This window comes from Rissa tridactyla, chromosome 1 (assembly GCF_028500815.1).
Source record: "Rissa tridactyla isolate bRisTri1 chromosome 1, bRisTri1.patW.cur.20221130, whole genome shotgun sequence".
Lineage (NCBI taxonomy): Eukaryota > Metazoa > Chordata > Aves > Charadriiformes > Laridae > Rissa > Rissa tridactyla.
Genome location: NC_071466.1, coordinates 9,540,358 through 9,565,994, shown reverse-complemented (window position 1 = coordinate 9,565,994; position 25,637 = coordinate 9,540,358). Strand labels below are relative to the sequence as shown.

At 55.8% G+C, this 25,637-nt stretch overlaps 1 protein-coding gene across 2 annotated transcripts in view; it reads right to left on the bottom strand.

Moving 5' to 3' along the window:
* The window catches only part of CLPB (ClpB family mitochondrial disaggregase), a 104,704-nt gene that overhangs the window by 18,021 nt on the left and 61,046 nt on the right, over positions 1 to 25,637 (bottom strand). For both annotated transcript variants that reach the window (XM_054196753.1, XM_054196764.1), the window contains 4 exons: positions 21,300 to 21,397; positions 15,368 to 15,482; positions 5,451 to 5,528; positions 2,244 to 2,299 (listed from right to left, as the gene is read on the bottom strand). In XM_054196753.1, the coding sequence (XP_054052728.1) occupies positions 2,244 to 2,299; positions 5,451 to 5,528; positions 15,368 to 15,482; positions 21,300 to 21,397 (347 nt within the window). The remainder of the gene's footprint in view (positions 1 to 2,243; positions 2,300 to 5,450; positions 5,529 to 15,367; positions 15,483 to 21,299; positions 21,398 to 25,637) is intronic.

The window sequence follows — 25,637 nt, the reverse complement described above, 5'->3', positions numbered from 1 at the left end:
GTCCCACCAGCATCACAGCAAACACCCTTGCAGGACCTGCTCTGCTTTGGTCTGACCCTGCTCCTAGTCCTCCTCCATCCCTGTTCCCCCCACGCAGGCCGGGGAAGGTTCGTTAGACGGGTCGTTACCTGGCGGCCTCTCTGGAGACGGGACGGTGACGGGTTTTCCTTTCTTAATCCGCCAGTTCCTGCGAATTGCTGCACCCCCGTAACCGGCCCTGGGGGTTGTGACCCCTCTCACGCCGCTCGTTACAGCACTGGCGGCCGGTTCATTAGCAATCAAGCCCCGATCTGCACGCGTGACTGAATTAACACAACATGCGGCCTTTAACTGGTTCCCCCACTCGCTGCCCAGCCGGGCACTGAGCGGTTCCAGGCGCAGGGGTCGGGGATGGAGGTGCTCAAGACGCAGGAGCCGGGATTTATTGCTTCTGAGAGGCAATTACAGAAGGACGAGGAAAAGAAAACCAGAACAGTCGTTTTTTATGGCGTCGTTTTACTTTTGATCTTCTTTCGACGCGTGGCTGGAGATGGTCTGGGGCAAGTGGCCCCGAGGTGGCCCTGCTCGAGTAGGAGGGTGGGAGGAGATGACCTTCAGAGGTCCCTGCCAATTCCACCTCGCTGTGAGTCTCTGTGTCATTTTATCCGCGTCTGTTCCCCGCTGGGGGGTGTTGCGGGGAGGAATGAATCCTGTGTGGGCGCAGGGGGCAGCTCTGCTGGTGTTCCCTCCTTCTCCCGGCTCCCACCCCACACTGTCCTCCATGGGACAGCGCTGGGAACATCCCAAAGGCTTAAATGGGAATCAGGGAGCCCGGCTTTAAACCCTGGGTGTTTTAAAATCTTAGCTATCTGATGGCACAAAGCCGGGAGGGGTGGGTGACACCCCAGAAGGCCGTGCCACCATCCAGCCAGACCTGGGCAGGTGGAGAGTTGGGTGGAGAGGAACCCGATGGAGTTCAACACAGGCAAGTGTAGGGTCCTGCCCCTGGGGAGGAACAACCCCCCGCACCAGGACAGGTTGGGGCTGACCTGCTGGAGAGCAGCTCTGCAGAGAGGGACCTGGGAGTCCTGGTGGGCAACAGGTTGCCCACGAGCCAGCCATGTGCCCTGGTGGCCAAGAAGGCCAATGGTCTCCTGGGGGGCATCCAGAAGAGTGTGGCCAGCAGGTGGAGGGAGGTCATCCTCCCCCTCTGCTCTGCCCTGGGGAGGCCACAGCTGGAGCACTGGGTCCAGTTCTGGGCTGCCCGGTTCCAGAAGGACAGGGAACTGCTGGAGAGAGTCCAGCGGAGGCTGCGGAGATGCGGAGGGGCTGGAGCATCTCTGTGCTGAGGAAAGGCTGAGAGCCCTGGGGCTGTTCAGCCTGGAGAAGAGCAGACCGAGAGGGGATCTCATCAATGCTCAGCAAGAGCTAAAGGGCAGGGGGCAAGAGGATGGGGCCAGACTCTTCTCAGTGGTGCCTGGGGATGGGACAAGGGGCAATGGGCACAAACCGGAATGAAGAAAATAAGGAGAAGTTCATTTTGAGGGTGGCAGAGCCCTGGCACAGGCTGCCCAGAGAGGTGTGGAGTCTCCTGCTCTGGAGATATCCCAAACCCGTCTCCAACATGCCCTGGGTGACCCTGCTCTGGCAGGGGGTGGGACTGGATGGTCCCTTCCTACCCCTACAATTCTGTGATCCCTGAACCACCCCCCACCACCCAGAAATAACTCTAACCCATCTTCGCTAAATGCTGTCAGGTGGAAAATGAACTCAGCCACGCCAACAGCCTCTGCCCTTTGGATCCCAAACATTTCAGCCAGGCACGAAACCGAAGCCGCCGTCTGCCCTGTCCGCACTGGCACAACGTGCGAAGTGGGACACGGACACCCAATTTTCAGAGTTTTATCCTTCTAAGAATTTACAGTGCTATTAATAACGGAGGCAAAAAAAAATAATATTATGTTCCCCACACAGGATGTCCAAACGAGAGCAGCATCCGGCGGGGAACGCAGGATGCGGTCAAACCCCTTTGCATTTTTACAATTCAAATATTCCGGTGACACAGACGGGGACTTTCACGGGTTCATTTCAAGGCAGCAGAAGCCCCTTCCTGGTCCTACACATGCTCAGACCCCACGTTTCTCTCCCATGGATGAATTGAACGTGCCGCAGCAATGCTGGACCACGACCCCCACAAGAACCTACCCTCCCTCCCGTTACCGACAGCACCCCGAGGGCAAAACGCTGCGGGGAAGCGGCGTTACCTTTTTGACGTCCTTATGGATGTACTTGGCCGTCTGCTTGGCCAGCTCGGTTTTACCTGTGCCGGAGATGAGAAGAAAAGACTCGTGTTAAACCCGGCTGGTCCACCCCCGTAACCAAAACGTGCATTTTTTTTCCTGCAAAATCCCTGCTCGGGAAGAGGGATGCCCGGGATAACACCCTGCCAGGGTGCCGGGACGGGCAGCAGCAGGGGTTGGGCAGCGTGCTTCAGTTTTAATAGCTGATGGCTGTTAAATATTTAATAGCGGATTAAATACATGATGGGCAGCGAAATTTGCTATTTTTGCTATTGCTATTTTTGCTAGTATTGCTATTTTTGCTATTCAATTGCGATTTAATAGCTGACGGAATACATGATGGGCAGAGAAATTGCTATGTTTTTCCCCCCAGAAAAGGTGGGGTTAGATCATTGTTTTTTTTGCCACATTCTCTCCCCATATTCCCAGTTCCGTGCGCAATGTCTTTTCCTCTCTAGATAGAGAATTTCAGGGAAGTGGGATATCCTTTCCTTCTTTTCATATATATATATATATATATATATATATATTTATATACGGCGACTGTCATAAAATGCTTGGATTAGGACCCCGCAGTAACGGGGCAGATCCACACTGACACGGGGAAACAGACACTCCAGCTCACGGAAAGCTGGATCCTGTCCTTCATCCCAGGGAAAAACCATTATTAAACAGGCAGGGCCAGGGAAAATCCCCGTCTCCGGCAAAGCTGGGGCTTTCCCGTTGGGTTTAGTGGGTTTATCGGGTGCAGAATGTGGCTGGTTTGGGCTCCCCAGTTTTCTCAGGGATGCTCCGTGGGTGAACACCCATCCGAAGCCCGTCGGCTACCCAGATATCCACGTTATATTCAACCACGCTCGGGAAAATAAACCCTCCGGCATGCCGGGACAGGGAGTGGGCAGATGGACGTGCCAGAAATAAAAAAACCCTGTGTCTTAAAAACCAAACAAGCTAAAAAAACCCAAAAGGACAGCCTTACTGGAGTATTCCACATGCCCCAGCCCCACGTCGGGGGTCGGATCCGCAGGATCCTGTAATTCGATCACCGGCAAAACGGGAATTCAGGACTCTGCTGGGAAGCCTGCACCAGCGGATTAAAATCCCTGCCAAAATTCAGCATTTTGCTTCAGTTGGAGCTTTGGTGACTTGGGACGTAAGATACAGGTATATGTGTGTGCACTTACACGTATCGTACGTACACACAGATATAGAAATGGGGCTTTAAAGTGTTGAACTGCCCTGGGAACCTACTGAAATCTACTGAAGATGTTTTATTTTGCACATATTTGGGCTTTCAGATTGCTGTCACCTCGAGACCCTCTACAAAACACCCATCTGCCACAATAAAAGCTCTCCGCCGCTCTGCTTTCTCATTTCAATAGTCATTTTTCGCAAAAGAAATCCAAAAAACCACACCCACACACCCACCCCCACCCCCCTGTCAGAAATATCCGGCGTTGGAGAGCGGAGGGTTTCCACTCCCCGGCCTTCAGACCTGCTGGAAGCAGCGCGGTGGAGTCTCAAAACCCCTTTCTTACTGGTTTTACACAGCTTTATAGCAACTGGTTTACAGGAATCCTGGAGTGCGTCCCGGTGCCTTAACCCCTCCGGCATGGCCACCTTCCTCGGGATTCCCGGGAGAAGCACGACAAGCACCGAGGTTGTTTCAAATGTCACGGCTCAGTTCCTTTAAAGCTGTTTTGTGTTTTGTTGGTTTTTTTTTTTGGTGGGTTTTTTTTTTTGGTTTTTTTTGGTTTTTTCCCCTGAGTAAAAGTCACTTTGCTCATTTCGTGATCAGCTGTCGTGTTGCATTTGATTGTGCTGGAGGACAAATATTATCGGTGTCAATAAAATGCCGTCGTGACAAAGCAGCCCTGGCCCGCAGGAGTAGGACGAGCGGAGATATCTACTGTCCCCCCCGCCCGGGGAGGTAGGCCTGCTCTCAAAATCCCACTTTTATGGCGAAAACTGCCCCTTTTTGGGGCTGGGAGGGCGGACGGTGCCTGGGATGATTCAGGGGACGTGGGCGGTGAGTGCCCTGAGGGACCGGGGACTGGGTGCCCGGTTGGAAGGATGATGGCAGCACCCTTCACCCGTGTTTCAGGTTCCTCAGGGGTCAGTACTGGGACCAGTGCTGTTTAACGTCTTTGTCGGTGACATGGGCAATGAGATCGAGTGCACCCTCAGCGAGTTTGCCGACCACACCGAGCTGTGCGGTGCGGTCGACTCGCTGGAGGGACGGGATGCCATCCAGAGGGACCTGGAAAAGCTGGAGAGGTGGGTCCGTGCCAACCTCATGAAGTCCAACCAGGCCAAGTGCAAGGGCCTGCACCTGGGTCACAGCAATCGCAGGCACAAATCCAGGCTGAGTGGAGAATGGCTGGAGAGCAGCCCTGAGGAGAAGGACTTGAGGGTGCTGGTGGATGAGAAGCTCAACATGAGCCGTCAGTGTGCGCTGGCAGCCCAGAAACCCCCCCACAGCCTGGGCTGCATCCCCAGCAGCGTGGGCAGCAGGGCGGGGGGGGGATTCTGCCCCTCTGCTCCGCTCGGGGGAGACCCCCCTGCAGTGCTGCCTCCAGCTCTGGGGCCTCAGCACAGGAGAGACACGGAGCTGTTGGAGCGGGGCCAGAGGAGGCCCCGGAGATGATCCAAGGGCTGGAGCCCCTCTGCTGGGAGGACGGGCTGAGAGAGTTGGGGAGGTTCAGCCTGGAGAAGAGAAGGCTCCGCGGAGACCTTGGAGCCCCTTCCAGTCCCTCAAGGGGCTCCAGGAAAGCTGGGGAGGGACTCTGGATGAGGGAGGGGAGCCATGGGACGAGGGGGAAGGGGTTTCCGCTGCAAGAGGGGAGATTGGGCTGAGATCTCGGGCAGAAATTCTTGGCTGTGAGGGTGGTGAGCCCCTGGCCCAGGTTGCCCAGAGAAGCTGTGGCTGCCCCATCCCTGGAGGGGTTCAAGGCCAGGTTGGCCGGGGCTTGGAGCAAGCTGGGCTGGTGGGAGGTGTCCCTGCCCAGGGCAGGGGGTGGCACTGGGTGGGCTTTGGGTTCCCTTCCCACCCAAACCATTCTGTGATTCTGTGAAGTGCTGCGGGCGGGGGGGGGGGTGGGGTGGGGCGCGGTGAGCTGCCCCCACTCCATCCCACCTCTCCATCCCTCTCACCACAAACCCCGGCTGTACCTATTCCAGACGAGCCCAAGAAAAGGAAGACCAGCGGGTGCTCCTCGTCGTACCAGCCATTTTCCTTCCTCCGGATAGCTGCAGTGAAAGACAGGGAAAACAAAAAAGGGGGGGGGGCAAGGGGGGGGAAGGCATATAAATCAATGACACAAAAGCAAGTATAATTATCACTAAGTACACACTGTGTTTTACTGCTTTCTGCCCACTCAAAGTCCTCGCTGCCATTAGTGCTCTCTAATTTGATTAGCCAGGCAAGGCCCCAGAGACACCTAATCAGGTTAGCATGGATTTGGAGAGATGCCCGGAGCAGATTTCGGATAAAGTTTTCCAGGATGTGCACTCAGCGTTGCCAGGGAGACGGCGGGGAGGGGGGGACAGGGATGGAGGGATGGAGGGGTGGAGGGAGGGATGGATGGATGGAGGGATGGAGGGAGGGAGGGATGGATGGAGGGATGGATGGATGGGTGGATGGATGGATGGAGGGGTGGAGGGAGGAATGGAGGGATGGAAAGAGGGATGGAAGGAGGGATGGAGTGAGGAAGGGATGGAGGGATGGATGGAGGGAGGGGTAGATGAAGGAGGGATGGATGGAGGAACAGAGGGAGGGATGGAGGAACAGAGGGAGGGATGGAGGGATGGAGGGAGGGATGGAGAGATGGAGGGAGGGATGGACAGAGGGATGGAGGGATGGAGGGAGGGATGGATGGATGGAGGGAGGGGTGGATGGAGGAGGGATGGATGGAGGAACAGAGGGAGGGATGGAGGGATGGAGGGAGGGATGGAGAGATGGAGGGAGGGATGGAAAGAGGGATGGAGGGAGGGATGGATGGATGGAGGGAGGGGTGGATGGAGGAGGGATGGATGGAGGAACAGAGGGAGGGATGGAGGGATTGAGGGACGGACAGAGGGCTGGAGGGGTGGAGGGAGGGATGGAGGGATGGATGGACAGAAGGATGGAGGGATGGAGGGAGGGATGGAGGGAGGGAAGGATGGAGGGATGGAAGGATGGAGGGATGGAGGGATGGAGGGGTTGAGGGATGGAGGGGTTGAGGGATGGATGGAAGGACAGAGAGAGGGACAGAGGGATGGAGGGAGGGATAGAGGGAGGAAGGGATGAGGGATGGGGGATTGCAAGGGGAGGATGCGAGAGTCACACCGCCTTGCCAGCTCGTGGGTGCAACCTTTCTGCCAAAAAGCAGGTTTTAGGAGTTTTATGCGTTCTTTCTCACATGTGAATGGAAAGGGGGAGGCGACTGAAGGCCACAAAAGCTCTGAAGTGGTGCAAGTCTAGCTCTGTACTGGTGAGGGGTCTGGAGCACAAGTCTGGTGGGGAGCGGCTGAGGGAGCTGGGGGTGTTCAGCCTGGAGAAAAGGAGGCTGAGGGGAGACCTTCTCGCTCTCTGCAACTCCCTGAATGGAGGGGGTAGCCAGGGGGGGTCGGGCTCTTCTCCTAAGGAACAGGCCATGGGACAAGAGGAAACGGCCTCAAGTTGCCCCAGGGGAGGTTTAGGATGGATATGAGGAAAAATTTCTTCCCCGAAAGGGTTGTCAAGCATTGGACCAGGCTGCCCAGGGCAGTGGTGGAGTCGCCATACCTGGAGGGATTTAAAAGCCGGGCAGACGTGGTGCTGAGGGACATGGGCGCAACTTGAGGCTGTTTCCTCTTGTCCCATCGCCTGTCCCTGGAGGTGTCCAAGGCCAGGTTGGACGGGGCTTGGAGCAACCTGGGCTGGTGGGAGGTGTCTCTGGGTGGCACTGGGTGGTCTTTAAGGTCCCTTCCAACCCCAATCATTTCTCCACAGCAAAGTGAGGTGGTGCAAGGCTGCAGAGAGCTCCCCACATCTCCGTTCCTGCCTTCACCACCGCCATACACGGAATTTCCAGCTCCTTGTTCAGAGATGCTCACACTTCAGTCTTCCTGATTTATCTGCAGTATTTAAACACGGCCTGCGTTACAGCTCTTAAAAAGTGTTATTCTTCCCATATGGATTGGTGCGCGTGGTAAAGGGTTTTGCCGTGTTTTGTAAGAATGGACAGGAACTGAAACCGTGCGGTGCTGGACATGAAGGGGAGGCTCCAGCGAACCAGGGACCTGCCAACGTCCTCTTCTGAGGGTGTGGGGCAGCTGCCAGACGTCAGCGAGACCGAAGATGTGGTGCATTACGTTCGAAAGAGGGCAGAAAATGGGCAAGATGCCCAAGAACGCTAACCTACACTATTTTTACGGTAGAAGAAGGGACCTGGACGAGCTGGAGAGGTGGGCCCGAGCAAACCTTATGGAGTTCAACAAGGCCAAGTGCAAGGTCCTGCACTTGGGTCGGGACAACCCCCGTTATCAATACAGGCTGGGGGATGAGGTGACAGAGAGCAGCCCTGCGGAAAAGGACTTGGGGGTCCTGGTGGGTGAAAAGCTGGACGAGAATGAACAATGTGTGCACTGGCAGCCCAGAAACCCCCCCGCAGCCTGGGCTGCATCCCCAGCAGTGTGGGCAGCAGGGCGAGGGGGGGGATTCTGCCCCTCTGCTCCACTCGGGGGAGACCCCCCTGCAGTGCTGCCTCCAGCTCTGGGGCCTCAGCACAGGAGAGACACGGAGCTGTTGGAGCGGGGCCAGAGGAGGCCCCGGAGATGCTGGGAGGGCTGGAGCCCCTCTGCTGGGAGGACGGGCTGAGAGAGTTGGGGGGGTTCAGCCTGGAGAAGAGAAGGCTCCGCGGAGACCTTGGACACCTTCCAGTCCCTCAAGGGGCTCCAGGAAAGCTGGGGAGGGACTCTGGATGAGGGAGGGGAGCCATGGCATGAGGGGGAAGGGTTTCAAAGTAAAGCAGGGCAGGTTTAGATCAGACATTAGGAAGAAGTTCTTTACACTGAGGGTGGTGGGACACTGGCCCAGGTTGCCCAGAGAGGTGGTGGAGGCCCCATCCCTGGAGACATTCAAGGCCAGGCTTGATGAGGCTCTGAGCAACCTGGTCTAGTTGAAGATGTCCCTGCTCACTGCAGGGGGGTGGCACTAGGTGGCCTTTAGAGGTCCCTTCCAACCCAACACATTCTACGATTCTCTGATTCTAAGAACCAAATCGCAGCATCGGAGGCAGCACGAAGAACGGAGGGGAATCACTCAGAGACCCGCAGCTCACCTGCGCTTCTCAAATAAAGCTCTTTACGCGCCGCTGCGCGAGTAGAACCACAAAGCTCCGCGTTCGCTGCTTTTCAGTGGCGTCCACAGCAAAGACAGGAATAAAACGGCGTCTCCTCTCTTTTTTCTGCCTCCCATCCCCAAAAGGCAGCCTGGGACCGAGCCTCTGTCCCCGTCCCTCAGCTCGCAGATGCCCCTGTCTCCAACCGGGGAGACTGCGTATTTGTTTTCTCCCTGGAGCTGGCAGGAGAGAGTAAGAGTAACCGGTAGAATTGGGGAATTCTGAAATTCAACCTCAAAAAGAAAGCCAGTCCACAAAACCCCTCCGCTTGGTGGGGAAAATAAAAAGACCCCTAAGAAAAGGCACCCTAGCTGGGCCACGTGAAGAGGTCTTCCCGCAGGAAGAGCAAACCGATATGGGAAATACTTAATAAATATTTCCATTTTGCGTGTAAAAAGAAGCTGGACACCGTAGGCTACAGACTGGGGGGGAAACACTGCCCCTGCCCGCGGGAGACGTGGTGGGAAGATGTTGAGACGTCCCTGCAGCCGGATGGTGCAGAGCCCCACCGAGGAGTTGAGGTAAAAGAGTCATTTTCAGTAACGTTGAGGAATTTTGCTTTTTAGCTCGGCTTCTTTGCACGGGAATTGGCCACGAAGCTCTGGGAGCTGCTCCTGTTGGAGAAGACCTGCAGGCGGCCGGTGGCTGTACTGGGGAGACTGGGACGGGGTGGAATCTGGCAAGGATGAGGAAAACAAGTGCAAAAACTCAAGGCAGCCTGAAAACCACAAGAGGAAAATCAATCTGCCAAGGAGATTAACGAGGTTAACGAGGAGAGGTTTGAGGGTCGGCTTGACCACAGTCATTGAGCATCTCAAGAACGCACACAACTCGCTCATCCAGTGGACGAAACGAACATGCTCCGGATGAATTCAAGCCAGAAATAAGGCAGAATGTTTTTTAATAATGAGGGCGATTAACCGTTGCAGCCGCTAACGAAGAGGAGCGTGATTGAATCCCTAGGCCCTGCAGTGAAAGACCGGGGTCTTCCTCAAAGGTGGTGGTGGCTCAGACAGGGGATGAAGGCTTGCGTCGCTGCGCTACACAGGGGGTCAGCCCAAACAGCCAAAAAAGCCCAATTTAACCTTAAAATCCAGAGGCGTTTTACTCAACGAAAGGGGACGGTGAAGTTAGCAGGGACTCAAGCCCCAGCGCCGCAAGGATGCACCAGTTTCTACCTGGACACCATCGAGATGCATTACCCAGTGCCGTAGCCACGCTAATAAGTCCTGACTCTCGTCAAGGCTTAATTAGCCAGGGCGTAGAGCCAGACTGCGGGCCTGGCCCTGTCTCGCCCTGCCCGCTGTCTCCGCTCGGGCTCCGGGCAGATGTCCCAGCCCATCTCTGAGGGCATCCCGTCCCCGATGCTGCCCTTTTACCGCAGCAAAACCTGAAGGTCAAACAGCCGGGCTGGTTATATTTTATAAAAACGGATGGGGAATAACCCGACCGCCGACAATTTCTGCAGCTCTCTGGGCTAAGATAATAAAGGTAATCAGCTTTTGCTTCGGGGCGCGGAGTGACCACTCACAGGGGTCAGCGCGTTCGATGGTCCGGAGGCTGCAAGGTTAAGTGCGATCTTTTTTCACTCCCCTCTGCAGGGAGATACCCGACTTTATGGGTAACCGCTTGTCTCACTCATAGCCGACGCCAGGGATATAAACCACCCCGTAAAAACTACTGTAAAGTGACGGAGTGGGAGATCCCAGCTGGAAGGTGTTGATGGTCGTGAGTTAGGTTGACGGAGTGATGAAGGGCAAAACCTTTTCTACAAGCAGCCTTAAAATAATGCGATATTCTAGCACGCAGCCTGGCCTCGGCGCTCCTGAAGGTTTGGAAAACCTAAAAAATTCTGGTTGTCACCAGAGAGGGGCCACCAAAACCCCAGGTCTTGTGGCCACCGCCACAGAAAGCTCTTCTAGGTTGGCCATGGCACAGTTTGGCTTCATCAAGAGGAACACAGATGCCATCCTGGGACAGGGCAGGACATCAGGGCCGGTCCGAAGGATGGAAAACTCAACCAGGAGCACACCAGCCTTGGGGTTTGCATCCACTTCTTAGTTGCCGGCCACACCGACCGCTCTCCATCCATAAGCCACGCAAGAAATGGGTGCTCATGCCTCTTGGAGAGCTCTTCCCCTTCCTCCCATAGCTGCGGGGATGGCAGAAGTAAAGAAATAAAAGGAGGTAGGTCACGCCGCTTTGCTGAAATTTCATTAAGACGTTGAGAGCCAGCGTCCAAGCGAAGAGGCCGGTGATGACGCCTGGGCCTTCTTCTTCGGAGCCATTTCCCGCGTCGCTGCAGTTGCTCTCACTTTATTTTGTCCATCTGTAACGGCGTAACGGTGGCGCGGTGTCTCCGAGAGGCCCTTCAGCTCGCTATTGAACTGATAAATTCACTGTATTACTTTACACAAATCAATACCCGAGCAGTTATCAGGGGTTGATGTGACCGAAATTGGTTTCAGCCAACTTGTGAGCGTAATAAATGTCCATTTATCAAATCAATTCATTCGGCGGCGCTCCTCAGACCGCCCGGGCTCAGGGTACCGCGGGGTGACGTCCCCAGGTCCGTGGCATCGCTCTCCCCCGTCCCAGCTCCTCCGCACCCCAAAGAACTCTTCATCCACCCCACTGCCAGGGATGAGGAAGAGGATGAACCTCAAACCAGACTAAAGTTCTTCCCTTGCGAAGCCTGACCCGACGCGCCGAAATACGCAACTTGGAAAGGATCCTAAATTGCCCGAAATAAACCCGATTCCCTTCGGACCCGGGCAGGATGACATTCCTGCTCAGCCATCTTCCTTCAGCTTTGGAATGCCAACTGATTTCAACATTATAACTGCTCAGCGTGCCCAAAATTCGTAACTTTATGATTAAAAAGTAGGTCTTCTGCACTACCCTTTACTCCAAGTCTCTGCACTAAAAAATAAACAAGGAAGGAGGATGGATTTTCGTTCCTCCCTCCTTACTCGACTTCAGGAAGAGCCGTAACAGGTTACTTCGCTCCAAAAGGTTTGGAAAACCAGCAGTGGGAAGTGGAGTTTGTGACTCCCCCACCTCTCCGTGACCACTGTCCGGCAAACGCCGTGTCTCTACACAGAAGTATTCTTTCTCCGGCACAATATCTAGGGTATGAGATCATAAGCCAAAAAAAAAAAAATATATATATTTTCAAAAAAGGCCCTCCTTTGGTTTATAACCCGAGACGGGAGAAGGTTTCCGTCGATCCCCACGATGGATGCCCTGCTTCTCCTGGTGCCTCCGCATCCTCCGGTGAAAAGGCAGATGAGACCGAACCAAACTGGGCGCAGGATGGTTTCCGAGAGTTCTCTGCAAACACCATCCCGAGCCTTTTACCTGCCCCTTCTCATCAACCGGCCGCAGCATCCCGGCTGCCATCGGAGCGACGACCTGCCTGTTTCTTCCCGACATGCTACGAGACGGAATATTTCATTGGGATTTTGTTAAAACGAAGCCAACACCCGCAGAGGGGGAACGTCGCTGCCTCCCGGCGTCGCCACCCCAGCGCCGGGAGCAATCCCGCGCCCTCGGAGATGCCCTGGTTAATTGGTTAATTACCAGCAACCTTTTACCAGCCCTGCCACCGCCCGTCCTGCTCCGGGTGGCAGGATGGAGAGGAGCTGGGCTCCGATTTAAAGGGCAGAGGGAGGGTTTCTTCCCTCTGCTGCAGAGATGTCAGGCTGCGGCAAGCTCCATGCGAGCATCCCGGTCCCTCCCCACCACCCCACAGCGAACCCCAGCGCCCACGTTCCCTTCGCATCCCGGGCTGAGCCCCTCTGGAGACCGTTTGGATCAGGCACCAAGTGACGGGTGAAATCGGATTATTCAATTAAGGCAGCGGTTATAAATTAACCGTATCGGGCAGGCTCGGTAAATCTCGGGACGCGGCGGGCGGCAAAGTCTCCGAGCCAACACACCGCATCGGGGAGCGCGGGACGGCAGGCCCGGGGAGGAGGCGATGCGGCAGGCAAAACCAGCCGGGAATAAAATAAACAACAAAACAATAGATGGGGAAGTGCTTGAAAAGAACAAGTCCCGTCTCTAAACCCCCCTTTCCTGAAAGAAAACAAGCGAAATGGGGCAGAAGGGGTGGGGTGGGGAGGCGGGGGAGGAGGGCACGGAGACTCTCCTCCTCCTCGTGGCCTGATATCCCGAGGCTGCGGGGGGATCAAGCACATTCCCTATAATTCAATAAGAGGAGCCTCCATAAAGGCAGCCGCTTTAATGTGCAGAAACACCACCTGTGTCAGAACCAGGCACTGCCCATTAATCACAGCTTCCCAATTAGCCGCTGCCCCCAGGCAGAGCCGCTCTGGGAAGGCAGAGGGTGGCTGCGCCGGGCAGAGCCGGCTCCTTCCAAGGCTCCCACTTCTCCCCTTTGTTACCCGCACCGACGTGGGGGTGTATTTACGGGCTTTCTCGCAGACCTCAGCCCCGTCTTACCTCTCTATCCCATTTCCAGGCATTAACTGGGACGCACGGAAGGGTTCGAGGAGTTATTAACAGCATCCGGAGGCTTTTAGGCTTTGGGTTGGCAAATCGAACCCAGCCCGGCTTCGCCATTTCCTTACAGCACGAAATAAAGCGAATTTTGGGAGGCCGCCCACCCAGGAAAACCACCCGGCACAAATAACTTCTCTTTTCCCTGCAAAGCTCCGTCGCCCAGGACGGAGGGAGCTGGGCTGCAGGGGGGGGACGGCAGCGGGTGGCTTGGAGCCGGGGGTGGGGGGGACACGCGGGTACCGGCTCTTTGCCAGGCTCTGCGGGGATGCTGCTGCCCAAACCTTGGTGGTAGGAGCAAAACAAGGTTTGCGGGGAGAGATAACAGCAGTTCCCAGGGCATCCGACAGCCAGGCATCACCCCGCTCCGTTCCCCAGATGCCCAACGCCTTTTCCTCCTAATTGCTGAACCTAACGAAGTTACGCCGGGGAGCAACCGCCTGGGCTCATCCGAAACCCGGCCTTGCTGTTTTTGGCCCCCCGCGTCTAAAAGCCGGTCTGTTTTTTTCCCCCCAGCTCCATCCCCGGCTCTGACGAAAACCAGTCCCTTTTCCTCCACTTGTACGCTTCCACCGCAGCCACAAGAGGCCAGGCTCCTCATTTATTCCCCGGGCTTATTTAATTTTTTTTTTTTTAATTTTTAAACAGCGAAAGAAAGAAAAAAGCCGCCTCCAGAAAAAGGCAGCAGAACCCTCCTTTGAGCAAGACCCAGACGAGGAAACGCCAGCTAACGAACTACCCCGGGGCTCGCGCTAATTGCAACGGGCTCCCAGACACAAGCCACCACGGGTTTTACCAAATCTGTAGCGCTAACGCGGCTTTTCAACCCAAAACCAAGGGAAGCAGCGAAGGCAGCGTGCTTTAAAGCGCAGGCTTTTACGGCGGTGCCTCCCGCCCCATTCCCCGCTGGCAGCGGATCCAGCAGATCCCGGTGTCCGTAAGGGCTCACGGATACAGCAGGGAACGTCACGGGGACGCGCCGCTGCTTTAACGTTATGGGGGGTATTTAGCGGCAACACCTCCAGAAAGGTGGGGATGGAAAGAGCTCGGGAGGCAAACAGCCCTTCCGTTAGCCATCATCCATCCCACCTTCCCTAAAGCCTGGCTTTCTTACCACCAAACGCACCCCGGGAACTCGGGATCGCAGATTTCAGATGAATAAAAGGGTGTCTTTCTTCAACGAGCTGCGCAACTCCCTGCCAAAGGACGCCGCAGAGAACAGACTTTACAGCAGGTCCAAGGGAAACTCCGACAAATTCATGGAAGAAGAATCTCCTGAAGGCGGCGGCACACAAAAGACGGCCCTTCCGGTTGAGGGTTCTCCTGGTTTGCAGACTGTTGGGACTTTAGGAGAGCGGAGCAGGGAAATCTCACTCGGTATTTGTCCTGCTAAAGCTCCCGGTGCCGGTGACAGGACAGTGGCCTGTCGTCTGCTGTGGCACACGTGGCCAGGAAAGCGGGGCTGAAGCACGGGCCTGGGTTTCATGGGGAATAAAGCCCTAAATCCGTAAGGGATACGGAAAAATTCCCCAAAGCAGCCTGTGTGTGAGGGCCTTCTGTAGGTCAAGCTGTACAAAACGGCTCGTGAGCTGTTAACGAGCGACGTTCTTAAGACAAATTGCCGTGGAAATAGATAGCTCCGGGTTTAAGCGTCACTGCGGTCAGCCCCGGTGTTCAGCTGGGAACTGCGTGTGTGCTCCGAGGCGTGCGGTGGGCAACGGGCACAAAGTGGAACATGGGAAATTCCACCTCAACAGGAGGAAAAACTCTTTTATTTTGAGGGTGGCAGAGCCCTGGCACAGGCTGCCCAGAGAGGTGTGGAGTCTCCTGCTCTGGCGATATTAAAAATCCATCTCCAACCTGCTCTGGGTGACCCCGCTCTGAGAGGGGGGTGGACTGGATGGTCTCCAGAGGTCCCTGCCAACCCTTACCAGCCTGGGATTTTGGGATTCTGGGATCTCAGTGACCAGCTTAGACCTTGGAGCCACCAGGTTTGGCCCTGGGTGAAACCATCCCCAACGGAAGGGCTCGCAGGGACCTTGCACCTACGATGAAAGCACCCGATGGTGCTGCTGTGCCAGGAACGGGCCCCCCTGGGTGATGAGTGTCCTCTCTCAGAGCCGAGAAAGACCTGCCAGATCCCACCGCGAGCCCCCCCCCAACCTCGGTGACCTGCTCGGAGCCAGGATCAGGGGGTCCTACCTGCTCCCACTGTGGCTATGGCGCTCTCCTGACCGATGATGTGCTCCTTTAGCCGCTGCTCCAGGGGAAACCTCCGGCGTTCCTCCACTTCCCTCTGGCGCTGCTCCTCCTGGAACTGTGGGAGGGAAGCAAACGGTGGGATCAGAGGCTTTTTGGGGTGACAACAGGAGTAATGGGGATGCAGTTTCCCCCCTCCAAGAACTGCAAAGCCCTGCATGGGTATCCGTCTGCTCCCTGGCACTGGGAAGGACATGGGTCCCATTTTTCCCCCGAGGAGGTTTATTTCGGAAGGGATGGCAGGGCTGGGCTGCCGAGGCTGAAGAAGCCCCCACCTCTCCCAGGGCTCACAGTAACTTGCCCCATGTGTGGTCCCAGCCTGCCCCGTCCTGACACACTCCATGGAAGCCCCGGGAGATGCCTGGGGTAGCCCATGGAGCTGCTGGACCGGGGCCAGAGGAGGCCCCGGAGATGATCCAAGAGCTGGATCCCCTCTGCTGGGAGGACGGGCTGAGAGAGTTGGGGGGGTTCAGCCTGGAGAAGAGAAGGCTCCGCGGAGACCTTGGAGCCCCTTCCAGTCCCTCAAGGGGCTCCAGGAAAGCTGGGGAGGGACTAAAATATCCATCCTAAACCTCCCCTGGCGCAACTTGAGGCTGTTTCCTCGTGTCCCATGGCCTGTTCCTTGGGAGAAGAGACCGACCCCCCCTGGCTACCCCCTCATTTCAGAGAGTTGTAGAGAGTGAGAAGGTCTCCCCTCAGCCTCCTTTTCTCCAGGCTGAACGGGGGCCGGATTTGTCCTCTGTCCAGATGAGCAGGGGCTGGATTTGTCCTCTTTCCTCTGGAAGGTCCCTGCACCATAAGACCTGCTCCCATTCTGCCTGTATCCTGTTCCCGAGCATCTCAGGATGTGCGTGTGTCGGGTGTCTGTGAACGGCTCTGTGCGCTCTCAGCCTTCAGCTCCAGAAAATGGTCTGGGTGGAAGCAGCGTGTGAGTCTCTGGCTCTCAAAGGTCCTGCCTCCTCCTGAGCTGGAGGTGGAAGAAAGCAAATATCCTGAGAAAAGAGCTTTTTCCAGCGCGGTCCTGCGCGCTGCCGTGGGTCTGCCTGCAGAGCGACGGGGTCTGTCTGCCCCAGCGTGCACAGCAGGAGCCGGTGATGCTCCTCCGTTCCCGCGGGATGTTGGTGGAGTCTTTGAATTGGAGATGTGTGAAGAGTGGGAAAACAAATCTAGGTAGAATAGGCAAGGCCTTATTTTTCAAAATCACAGAATCACAGGATGGTTTGGGTGGGAAGGGACCTGAAAGGTCACCCAGTGCCACCCCCTGCCCTGGGCAGGGACACCTCCCACCAGCCCAGCTTGCTCCAAGCCCCGGCCAACCTGGCCTTGAACCCCTCCAGGGATGGGGCAGCCACAGCTTCTCTGGGCAACCTGGGCCAGGGGCTATTATTGCTATTTATTTATTTTTAACTTCTGTCGGAGTCAGTGCTAGCCCAGGGAACACCACCAGCCTGGACGGGGGGGTTTATCCGATCCAACTCCGGCAGCAGGATCCTGCTGCAGCTTCTCGTTTTGTTAAAGGAGTTTCCCCTTCAGGAAGGTGGTTTAAATAATGGGGACCCGTTACGTGCGTTAAATTGCTCACTCTGCAAACTCTCTTTGCTTTATGTGCTGTCCTTAGCCAAGGCCGTGGACACCTTATTGTCTGCAGATAGTCAAACCGAACCTCCCTGGAGCCCCTCTGCTGGGAGGACGGGCTGAGAGAGTTGGGGGGGTTCAGCCTGGAGAAGAGAAGGCTCCGCGGAGACCTTGGAGCCCCTTCCAGTCCCTCAAGGGGCTCCAGGAAAGCTGGGGAGGGACTCTGGATGAGGGAGGGGAGCCATGGGACGAGGGGGAAGGGGTTTCCACTGCAAGAGGGGAGATTGAGCTGAGATCTGGGGCAGAAATTCTTGGCTGTGAGGGCGGTGAGCCCCTGGCCCAGGTTGCCCAGAGAAGCTGTGGCTGCCCCATCCCTGGAGGGGATCAAGGCCAGGTTGGCCGGGGCTTGGAGCAAGCTGGGCTGGTGGGAGGTGTCCCTGCCCAGGGCAGGGGGTGGCACTGGGTGGCCTTTAAGGTCCCTTCCCACCCAAATCATTCCATGATTCCATTATTCCCCCTCCACACGCATCCAGCTTCTCCCACCTCCTCCCTGCTATCCCAATTTCAGGCCCAGCTGGAGCAGCACATCTGATCCGGGTTTCGCTCCTGCCAGACATTTCTGCAGGACATTTCGGCCCCGTTTGCATTTGACCATCACTGGCATTGAGGAATCCAGCAGCCGGAGGGAGCAACACTCCGCTCTTGCGTTGGTGACCCAACTCCTGCGCTCACCTGGGCTAAGAGGGACTCTGATGCGATGCGAAAAGCAGGAGAGATGCTTGATTTTTGATAAGAGATAACTGCAGAACATGCCCAGGACGTACCTAAGCTACAACAGACAGCCTTTGGAGACCTGGAGAGGGGCTTTTCCGCAGGAAGGGCAGAGACTGTGGGTTTACAGAACGCATAAAACCAGCTTTCACCGCAGGGCGGCTCTGCCCGGACTCTACGTACAGGGTTGCGTGAGGCTTCACGAGCCGACGCTTCGCAAACAACCAAAAGAGACATTTTTCTCCTAAAATATGCTTAAACCAACAACCTGAGGATGGGCTGGATGGAAAAAGCAGAGCAGGCTTGAGCCACAGCTGGAGGTTTGTTTTCTTTAGAGGGTCCATCAACGGCGATTCAATATGACGAAGGGGCCGCGGGCTCCGGTTCAGGAGGTCCCTGCACCGCTGCTTGCTGGAAGGGAGCCTGGGGAAAGGGTAACCGTGTCCTCGTCCTGGCTGAAACACTCCTTAAAAACCCTTTGGCAGCCGCTGAGGGAACCAGGAGAGACCAGTGGATGGATCTGACTGGTCCCAGTACACTGGGGAAGAGGAGATGAATGGCAAAGACCGACGGGGCGGCGCTGAGACCAGTCCCGGGGCTGCTCTCCTCCCAGTTACACACCAAAGACACTGGTTTTGAGGGCTGCTCCCCTCCTTTTAGCCCCAGATACACCACGGCGTATCTGCATTTCATCGGAATGTTCAGCAACGGGAACCAGCTCAAGAGTCCTGAACACCAGGCGAGCGCGGTTCAGCAGAAGGAAAGCACGCACAGAATTATTATTTTTTTTTTTTTCAAAAGAAGAAAGGAAATCAAAATAAATTAAAAATACATATGAAAACTCCTTGTTATTCTGTCACAAGGATATGTAAATAAAATCTATGGGATGTGCCCACCCAGTAATAGCTCTGCCAATTCATTCTCCGGCAGTGATTAAAATGAGCAATAAATTCTCAAAGACTCTCGGTGGGATGCGGATACTGGGGTGGATGCAACCCCGGGAGCACCGGATCCCCCCCGGCGCAATATTCATCACGAGCTGGCTCGACTGCCTTACGTTTTATATACAAGTACAATCATTTTCATCAGGAACATCTCTACAGATATATATTCCCCTTCTCTCCTCCATCCATTAGTTAAGCGTAAAAACCAAGGCAGCTCTTCGTAGGGGCAGGCTTCCTTGCCAATGCTGGGCTCCAGGGACCATTTACCTCCTTCTCCTAAAGGTTTCAAGTATTTTATTCTCAACTTTTCTTCCTTAAAACTTCCTTGCAGAGCTGTCCGAGTGACCAAGCAGCGTTTCTGGCTAACAGGAGAAGCCACGGGCGATAACAAGAGAAGCCACGGGCGATAATAAGAGAAGCCACGGGCGATGCAGAGTGTCACACTCTGGTTTTCTGTTGCCGTGATGGAGCCCGGAGAGCCCAGGAGGAAAGATGGCTGTCTGCCTGCTTAGGACAGAGGTTTGGCACTGGGGAATGTGGTCCTGGAAACCCTGCTCCAGCATGGATTTCCCTGGGTGAGCGCAGCCGGTACAGCAGCTTGAGTAGAGACTCAACGAGAGAGTTGGGCGGAGAGGAACCCGATGGGGTTCAATATGGGCAAGTGTAGGGTCCTGCCCCTGGGGAGGAACAACCCCCTGCACCAGGACAGGTTGGGGCTGACCTGCTGGAGAGCAGCTCTGCAGAGAGGGACCTGGGAGTCCTGGTGGGCAACAAGCTGCCCACGAGCCAGCCATGTGACCTGGTGGCCAAGAAGGCCAATGGTCTCCTGGAGGGCATCAAGAAGAGTGTGGCCAGCAGGTGGAGGGAGGTCATCCTCCCCCTCTGCTCTGCCCTGGGGAGGCCACAGCTGGAGCACTGGGTCCAGTTCTGGGCTCCCCAGTTCCAGAAGGACAGGGAACTGCTGGAGAGAGTCCAGCGGAGGCTGCGGAGATGCGGAGGGGCTGGAGCATCTCTGTGCTGAGGACAGGCTGAGAGCCCTGGGGCTGTTCAGCTGGAGAAGAGCAGACTGAGAGGGGATCTCATCAATGCTCAGCAAGAGCTAAAGGGCGGGGGACAAGAGGACGGGGCCAGACTCTTCTCAGTGGTGCCCGGGGACGGGACAAGGGGCAACGGGCACAAACAGGAATGAAGAAAATAAGGAGAAGTTCATTTTGAGGGTGGCAGAGCCCTGGCACAGGCTGCCCAGAGAGGTGTGGAGTCTCCTGCTCTGGAGATATCCCAAACCCATCTCCAACCTGCTCTGGGTGACCCTGCTCTGGCAGGGGGTGGGACTGGATGGTCTCCAGAGGTCCCTTCCCTTTGCCCTCCACAAGTCCCTGAAAGGAGGTTGGAGAGAGGTGGGTGTTGGCCTCTTCTCCCAGGTGAATAATGACAGGACCAGAGGAAATGGTCTGAAGCTGCGGCAGGGGAGGTTTAGATTAGATAGTAGGAAGAATTACTTCACTGAAAGAGTGGTCAGGCACTGGAACGGCCTGCCCAGGGAGGTGGTGGAGTCACCATCCCTAGAGGTGTTTAAGAAACGCCTAGATTTGGCACTTCAGGGCACGCTCTAGTGACAGAGAGTGTAGGGGGTTTGGTTGGACTCGATGATCTTAGGGGTCCTTTCCAACCATGAAGATTCTGTGACTCTGTGATTCTGTGATTCCCACCCCTGCCGGTCTGTGACTGCCTGGCCGGTTTAATTCACATCTACTAAGTGCAGTAATCGACACAGTTTTAATTACCTTCATCCTCGACTCGTGAGCAAGTCCTTAACCTCAAGTTTCGAGCGTCTAAGTTCAAATTCCAAAGACCAAACTCCGAGGCGCCCAATGCCAGAGGGCAAGTCTGCAACCAAGAGCAAACCTGGCCTCCCCGTGCCTCAGTTTCTCCTTTCGCAGTCTTCTTACCGACCGATAATTCGTTGCTCCTACTCAAATAAGGCCTCGTATCCAGGGGTTTTAAACCCTCAACAATGGGCTGCAGATCCCTCGCTGTCCAATAACCTGCTGCTCCTGGGGTTTTCCTTGGAATCGCTAGGGCAAATATGGTTTTTTTCCCCCTTTAAAATACCTTACAACAGCGACCGACGAAGGGGACAGCGAGGCTGAAGGGACGCGACGGGCTATTTCACAACCAGGGAGCGGAAATCCCTGTCTTTTGCCTCAGAGTGGCGTGGGATCCGTGTGAACGCACGGATCCCAGGCCCGCAACAGGCCTCTGGATTCCCAGACCTGGTTCTTTTACCAGGATTTTCAGAAAATACAGTAAAAACGGCAATCCTGGGGTTAAAGTATTTTTGCCAAGGGGTTACAGCCCAGTATTGCTGGTGCTGAGCAGCCATGGAAGTTAACATGGAGGAGGAGGAGGGCACGCAGCCGCGGACACAGCTAAAAAGTGGGTTTTTTTCCCCTTTTTGCATTATGCCATTGATTTATAGGGACCTTTGAAGAAGCGCGGAGGTGGAGGTGCGCTACGGGGCTCCTCCAGGCCTTTTTTCAAACTGCCCTTGCTTTGGGGAAGGAACCAGAAAGTCCCAGGCTCACCTTGGTCTCCGCCGCTCGCAGAAGGCTCAGGACCTCTCCTTCTCGGGCGTAATCCAGGGGCGTGTGGCCCATCTCATTCTTCTGCAGGGGGTTGGCACCTGGTGGCGGGGAGAAACAACGAAGATCAGGGGATGGGAGTTTGAATCTTGGGGCAGAAGGAGCAGGACGCACATCTCGTGCCTCCCGTCCTAGCCGGCGTTCCCCTCCTAACCTTTGCTCCAAGGAGGACCTGGAGGAGAAAGGGACAATGTACGACCAGCGGGGACAGGCATGGGGGCGGCCGGGGAGGAAGAAAAGAAATTGTCACCGCTAACGATCAGCTTGACGGCGAAGAGCTGCTGGGGGTGGGGAAGGGATGGGAGCACACGGTCGCCAGAAGAAAACGCAGCTTCACAAAAGCACCCGCTCCCCGTCCCGCGGCAGCCACACGGGACCGTTTCGGCTTCAATTGGACGCGCCACCCGTCCCCTCCGTCACCCCGAGCCGGAGCCGGATCTGCCTGTCACCTGCTAAACAGCTGCCACCCGCAGCCACAGCTGGGGGAAAACCACGCTCTTCTTTAGAATTTGATTTATATCTAAAAAAAAAAAGGCACCAAACCCCGAAGACTGAACTGGAGAGAGTCAGACGGGCACCCCCACAGACACAAGGTGGCGTGGAGAGATGTCCCCATCCTCTGTCCCCGTCCCAGACACCGGATTGTGGAAGAACATGCACAGCCAGACTGGTCCCAGTTGCAGTGATGGGATGGTTATAGAGGGAATCTCGGATGGGGCAGTCCGGGATCAGGAGAAGGGCACAGGGAACAGCCTGTGATGCAGGCGGGGACCCTCGGGATTCACCTCTGGCTCTTGGCGTCTCAGGAGGTACCTCTGGAGGGATTGGGCACCGATGCTGGTGCGCGCTGGGACTCCACGACAGCCAACCGGACACCAACCGGACACCAAGGGTTGCGAGAATGAGCCTTCAAGTCGCCCCCAACCCCAGCAAGCTGGTGCTCAAGCTGGCCATCTGTCCTGGGTTGAGCAACCCGGCACTCATTTCTCTTCTAACGCTTGGGAAAACTGCACTTTTAGAAGACTCTAGTTTCTGAATTCGTGAAAATATTTCCTTTATAGCCAGCTATGGGATGTGGGATTCAAGGTCTCGGTGTTTTCAAGCTCGCCAGGTGCGGGGACGAGGAGAAGCGAGACCCGGTCTCTTGACCCAAGCTGCCAACAGGGTTATTTCATACTACGAATGGCACATTCCATAGAAATTCGAAAGATTGCTGGGGAGTTTCTCCTATTCCATGATGTCTGGAACCCCGAGAACTCCTTGCCCTGATGCCGGAGCCCTGAGCCCTTCCCTTCCTCCCGAAGCCACAGCGCTCGCGGTGTCCCACATTGGCTGCCCCCTGCGAACGGTCTGGGTATAATCTTGGTGTATTTTATATTGGTATCGGGATCAATACTGGCTCTCTAGGGTTATTAATGTTAATTATTCAGTCTTATCTTATTAAATCTATTTATATTTCAACCCTCGGGTTTCCTTGGTTTTCCCCGATTCCCCTTCCCGGCTGGGGAGGGGTCATCAGGTGACAGAATAATTGTCTAAAGGACAAGAAATTGTGGTGGGTTTCTCAAACCATAACACCATCCCACGGGGCTCGAAGGGGGTTCCCGAGCCCCGCGAGCAGCCTGGTGAGGGGGAGGCCCGGGCAGTGTGAGACCATCCCTAGGGCTCGGCGAACATCCCGCATCCTGCTGGGAGCGAGCCGGGAGACGCAAACCAGGCTGCAGCTCCTGCTTCCAGAGCGCAAAGCACATGCAGCGCTCAATAAATTGGATATTAGGAAAAATTTTTACACTTGAAAGGGTTGTTAAGTGTTGGGACAGGCTACCCAAGGCAGTGGTGGAGTCGCCATCCCTGGAGGGATTTACAAGCCGGGCAGACGTGGTGCTGAGGGACATGGGGTAGTGGTGGCTTTGTCAGTGTTGGGTTGATGGTTGGACTCGACGATCTGAAAGGTCCCTTCCAACGTGGACCATTCTATGAATAGTCTGGAGAAGCGGCCAAGCTTTCTGCCCTAAAACCCTAAAAAAAAAACCACTCAAGGTGTTTCCGAAATCCTTACAATTTCCTTTCTATTTTTTACACGGAAAGGGTCGTCAAGCATTGGAAGAGGCGGCCCAGGGCAGTGGTGGAGTCGCCATCCCTGAAGGGATTTAAGAAATGGGTAGACATAGTGCTCAGAGATATGGTTTAGTGATGGTTTTTGTCAGCGTTGGGTTGATGGTTGGACTCGATGACCTGAAAGGTCACTTCTGACCTGGGCAACGCTATGATTCTCTGATTCTATAAAATCGAGCAGCGACCATCAGAGCTGGAAGACACGTGGGGCCGCCCAGCGAGTGGGAGCCGGAGAGATGAGCCGCTTCTGAGCGTTGGCATCAGGGATCTATATTTGCTTACAGAATGAAAAATGCGCTCCATAAACATTCGACACCGAGTAATTTCTATCGCGAGCCTTGTCATTGCGAATAAAGAAGATGATGGAGACAGGTGAGATTATATACTGCCGGTGGCTGGCCACTCAATATCTTTTAAATAAGAGCCGGTTCTCCCACGGCCCGCCCCCCTTCCCCCACCAAAACCCACCCCGGGTGGGCGCACGGGGACGGGGGTGACTTCTCTGCCCCCCCCTCCACCTCCCAAAATGATGAGCTCCTCGAGGCTCTTATTCCACATGAAGGCTGAGGGTTTGTTCGGCTGCTCCCGGATCTATCAATAATGGCTCTCCAATATTGGCCTAATCCCCCTGTTAATGGCTTTGACGACTTGACTAATTGCCGCAATAATTGATAGAACCCGACTCCTCCAACTGGTCGATTCCGACCTGGCGTAGCGGCGGCAATAAAATATTACGCCGCCATAAATAACGGCGTTGCTTCGCCGGCTAATAGAAGGTAAAAGTGGCCAGGGGTTCGACAAACGCCCCGGCCTGACCCCCCCCCCAGCCCAGTCCCTGTCCCCACCTCCTCCCTGCCCTCTCCCACCCCGGCAGCTGGCGGCGGAGGGGACGCCAACCTTCCGAGGCTTAATAGAAGGCCATTTGTCACCTCCCACAAGCTGTCTGATGCCGGAGATGGACACCTGGGCAACACCTCGGGCTGTGCGAGCCCGCCGCCTCCTCCCGCACCTCCCCGCTCGTATTAGGAGGCCCCGGCTTATAATATTTGATAAATAGCGCGTCGGTTCACTGCCAGCGCCCGCGCAGCCACGCGGCGCAGGAGCAGCTGCAGAAGGTCACTCATTGGGGAAATATGTTTCTGTCAGCCGTATCGAAAAAAGTTTAGGAGAGTGACAGGCCTCAATTTTTCAAATTTTATTAACTCCCTCCTCTTAACAATTTGTCTTGAATTCCTTCAGATTCTGGATAACTGTCAATAGAGCTCCCGACACGGCAGGTGCTGGTACCCGGGTCCTCCGCTGCCATCGGGGAGGAGATGGGGATGGCAGGAGGAGATGGGGATGGCAGGAGATGGAGACGGCAGGAGGAGATGGAGATGGCAGGAAGAGATGGAGATGGCAGGAGGAGATGGCAGGAGGAGATGTCTGGAGGAGATGGGGATGAGAGGAGGAGGAGATGGCAGGAGGAGACGAGGATGGCAGGAGAAGATGGAGATGGCAGGAGGAGATGGGGATGGCAGGAGGAGATGGGGATGGCAGGAGATGGGGATGGCAGGAGATGGAGAAAGCAGGAGGAGATGGCAGGAGGAGATGGGGATGGCAGAAGGAGGAGGAGATGGGGATGACAGGAGGAGACGGGGATGGCAGGAGGAGATGGGGATGCCTGGAGGAGGAGGGGATGGCAGGAGGAGATGGGGATGGCAGGAGGACCTGGGACCCTGCCGCAGCTCGGTCCTTGCTCCCCGTCCTCCCCTATAGCCTGTCCTGGCAGGGCAGAGGAGCGGAGACCTGGCTCGGGCCATGTAGCCAAATACGTGCCTGCTGAAGGAAGAACAAGTCTCCCACCTCGGACAGACAGAATGGGGCTCACAGTGACATCACTGACCCCGAGAGCTACGTTTCTCCAAAGACTGGACACGGAGAGGCTTGGGAGAGCCCTAGGCACTGAGATCAGGAAAGAAGGACGTGTGAGGACCTCATTTCATGGTGCAACGAGATGCTGTGAAAGCTCCTGCATGGACTGCTCCTCGCGGGCATCCTCAGAGGTAACCTCCAGCTGAGCATTTGGGTCCAAGCCTCTCGCCGGCAGACCACTCAACAGGAGCTGCTCTGGGGACAGAGGACACGACTCCTCCAAACTAGCACGAGATGGTCTATGTCCTGGTG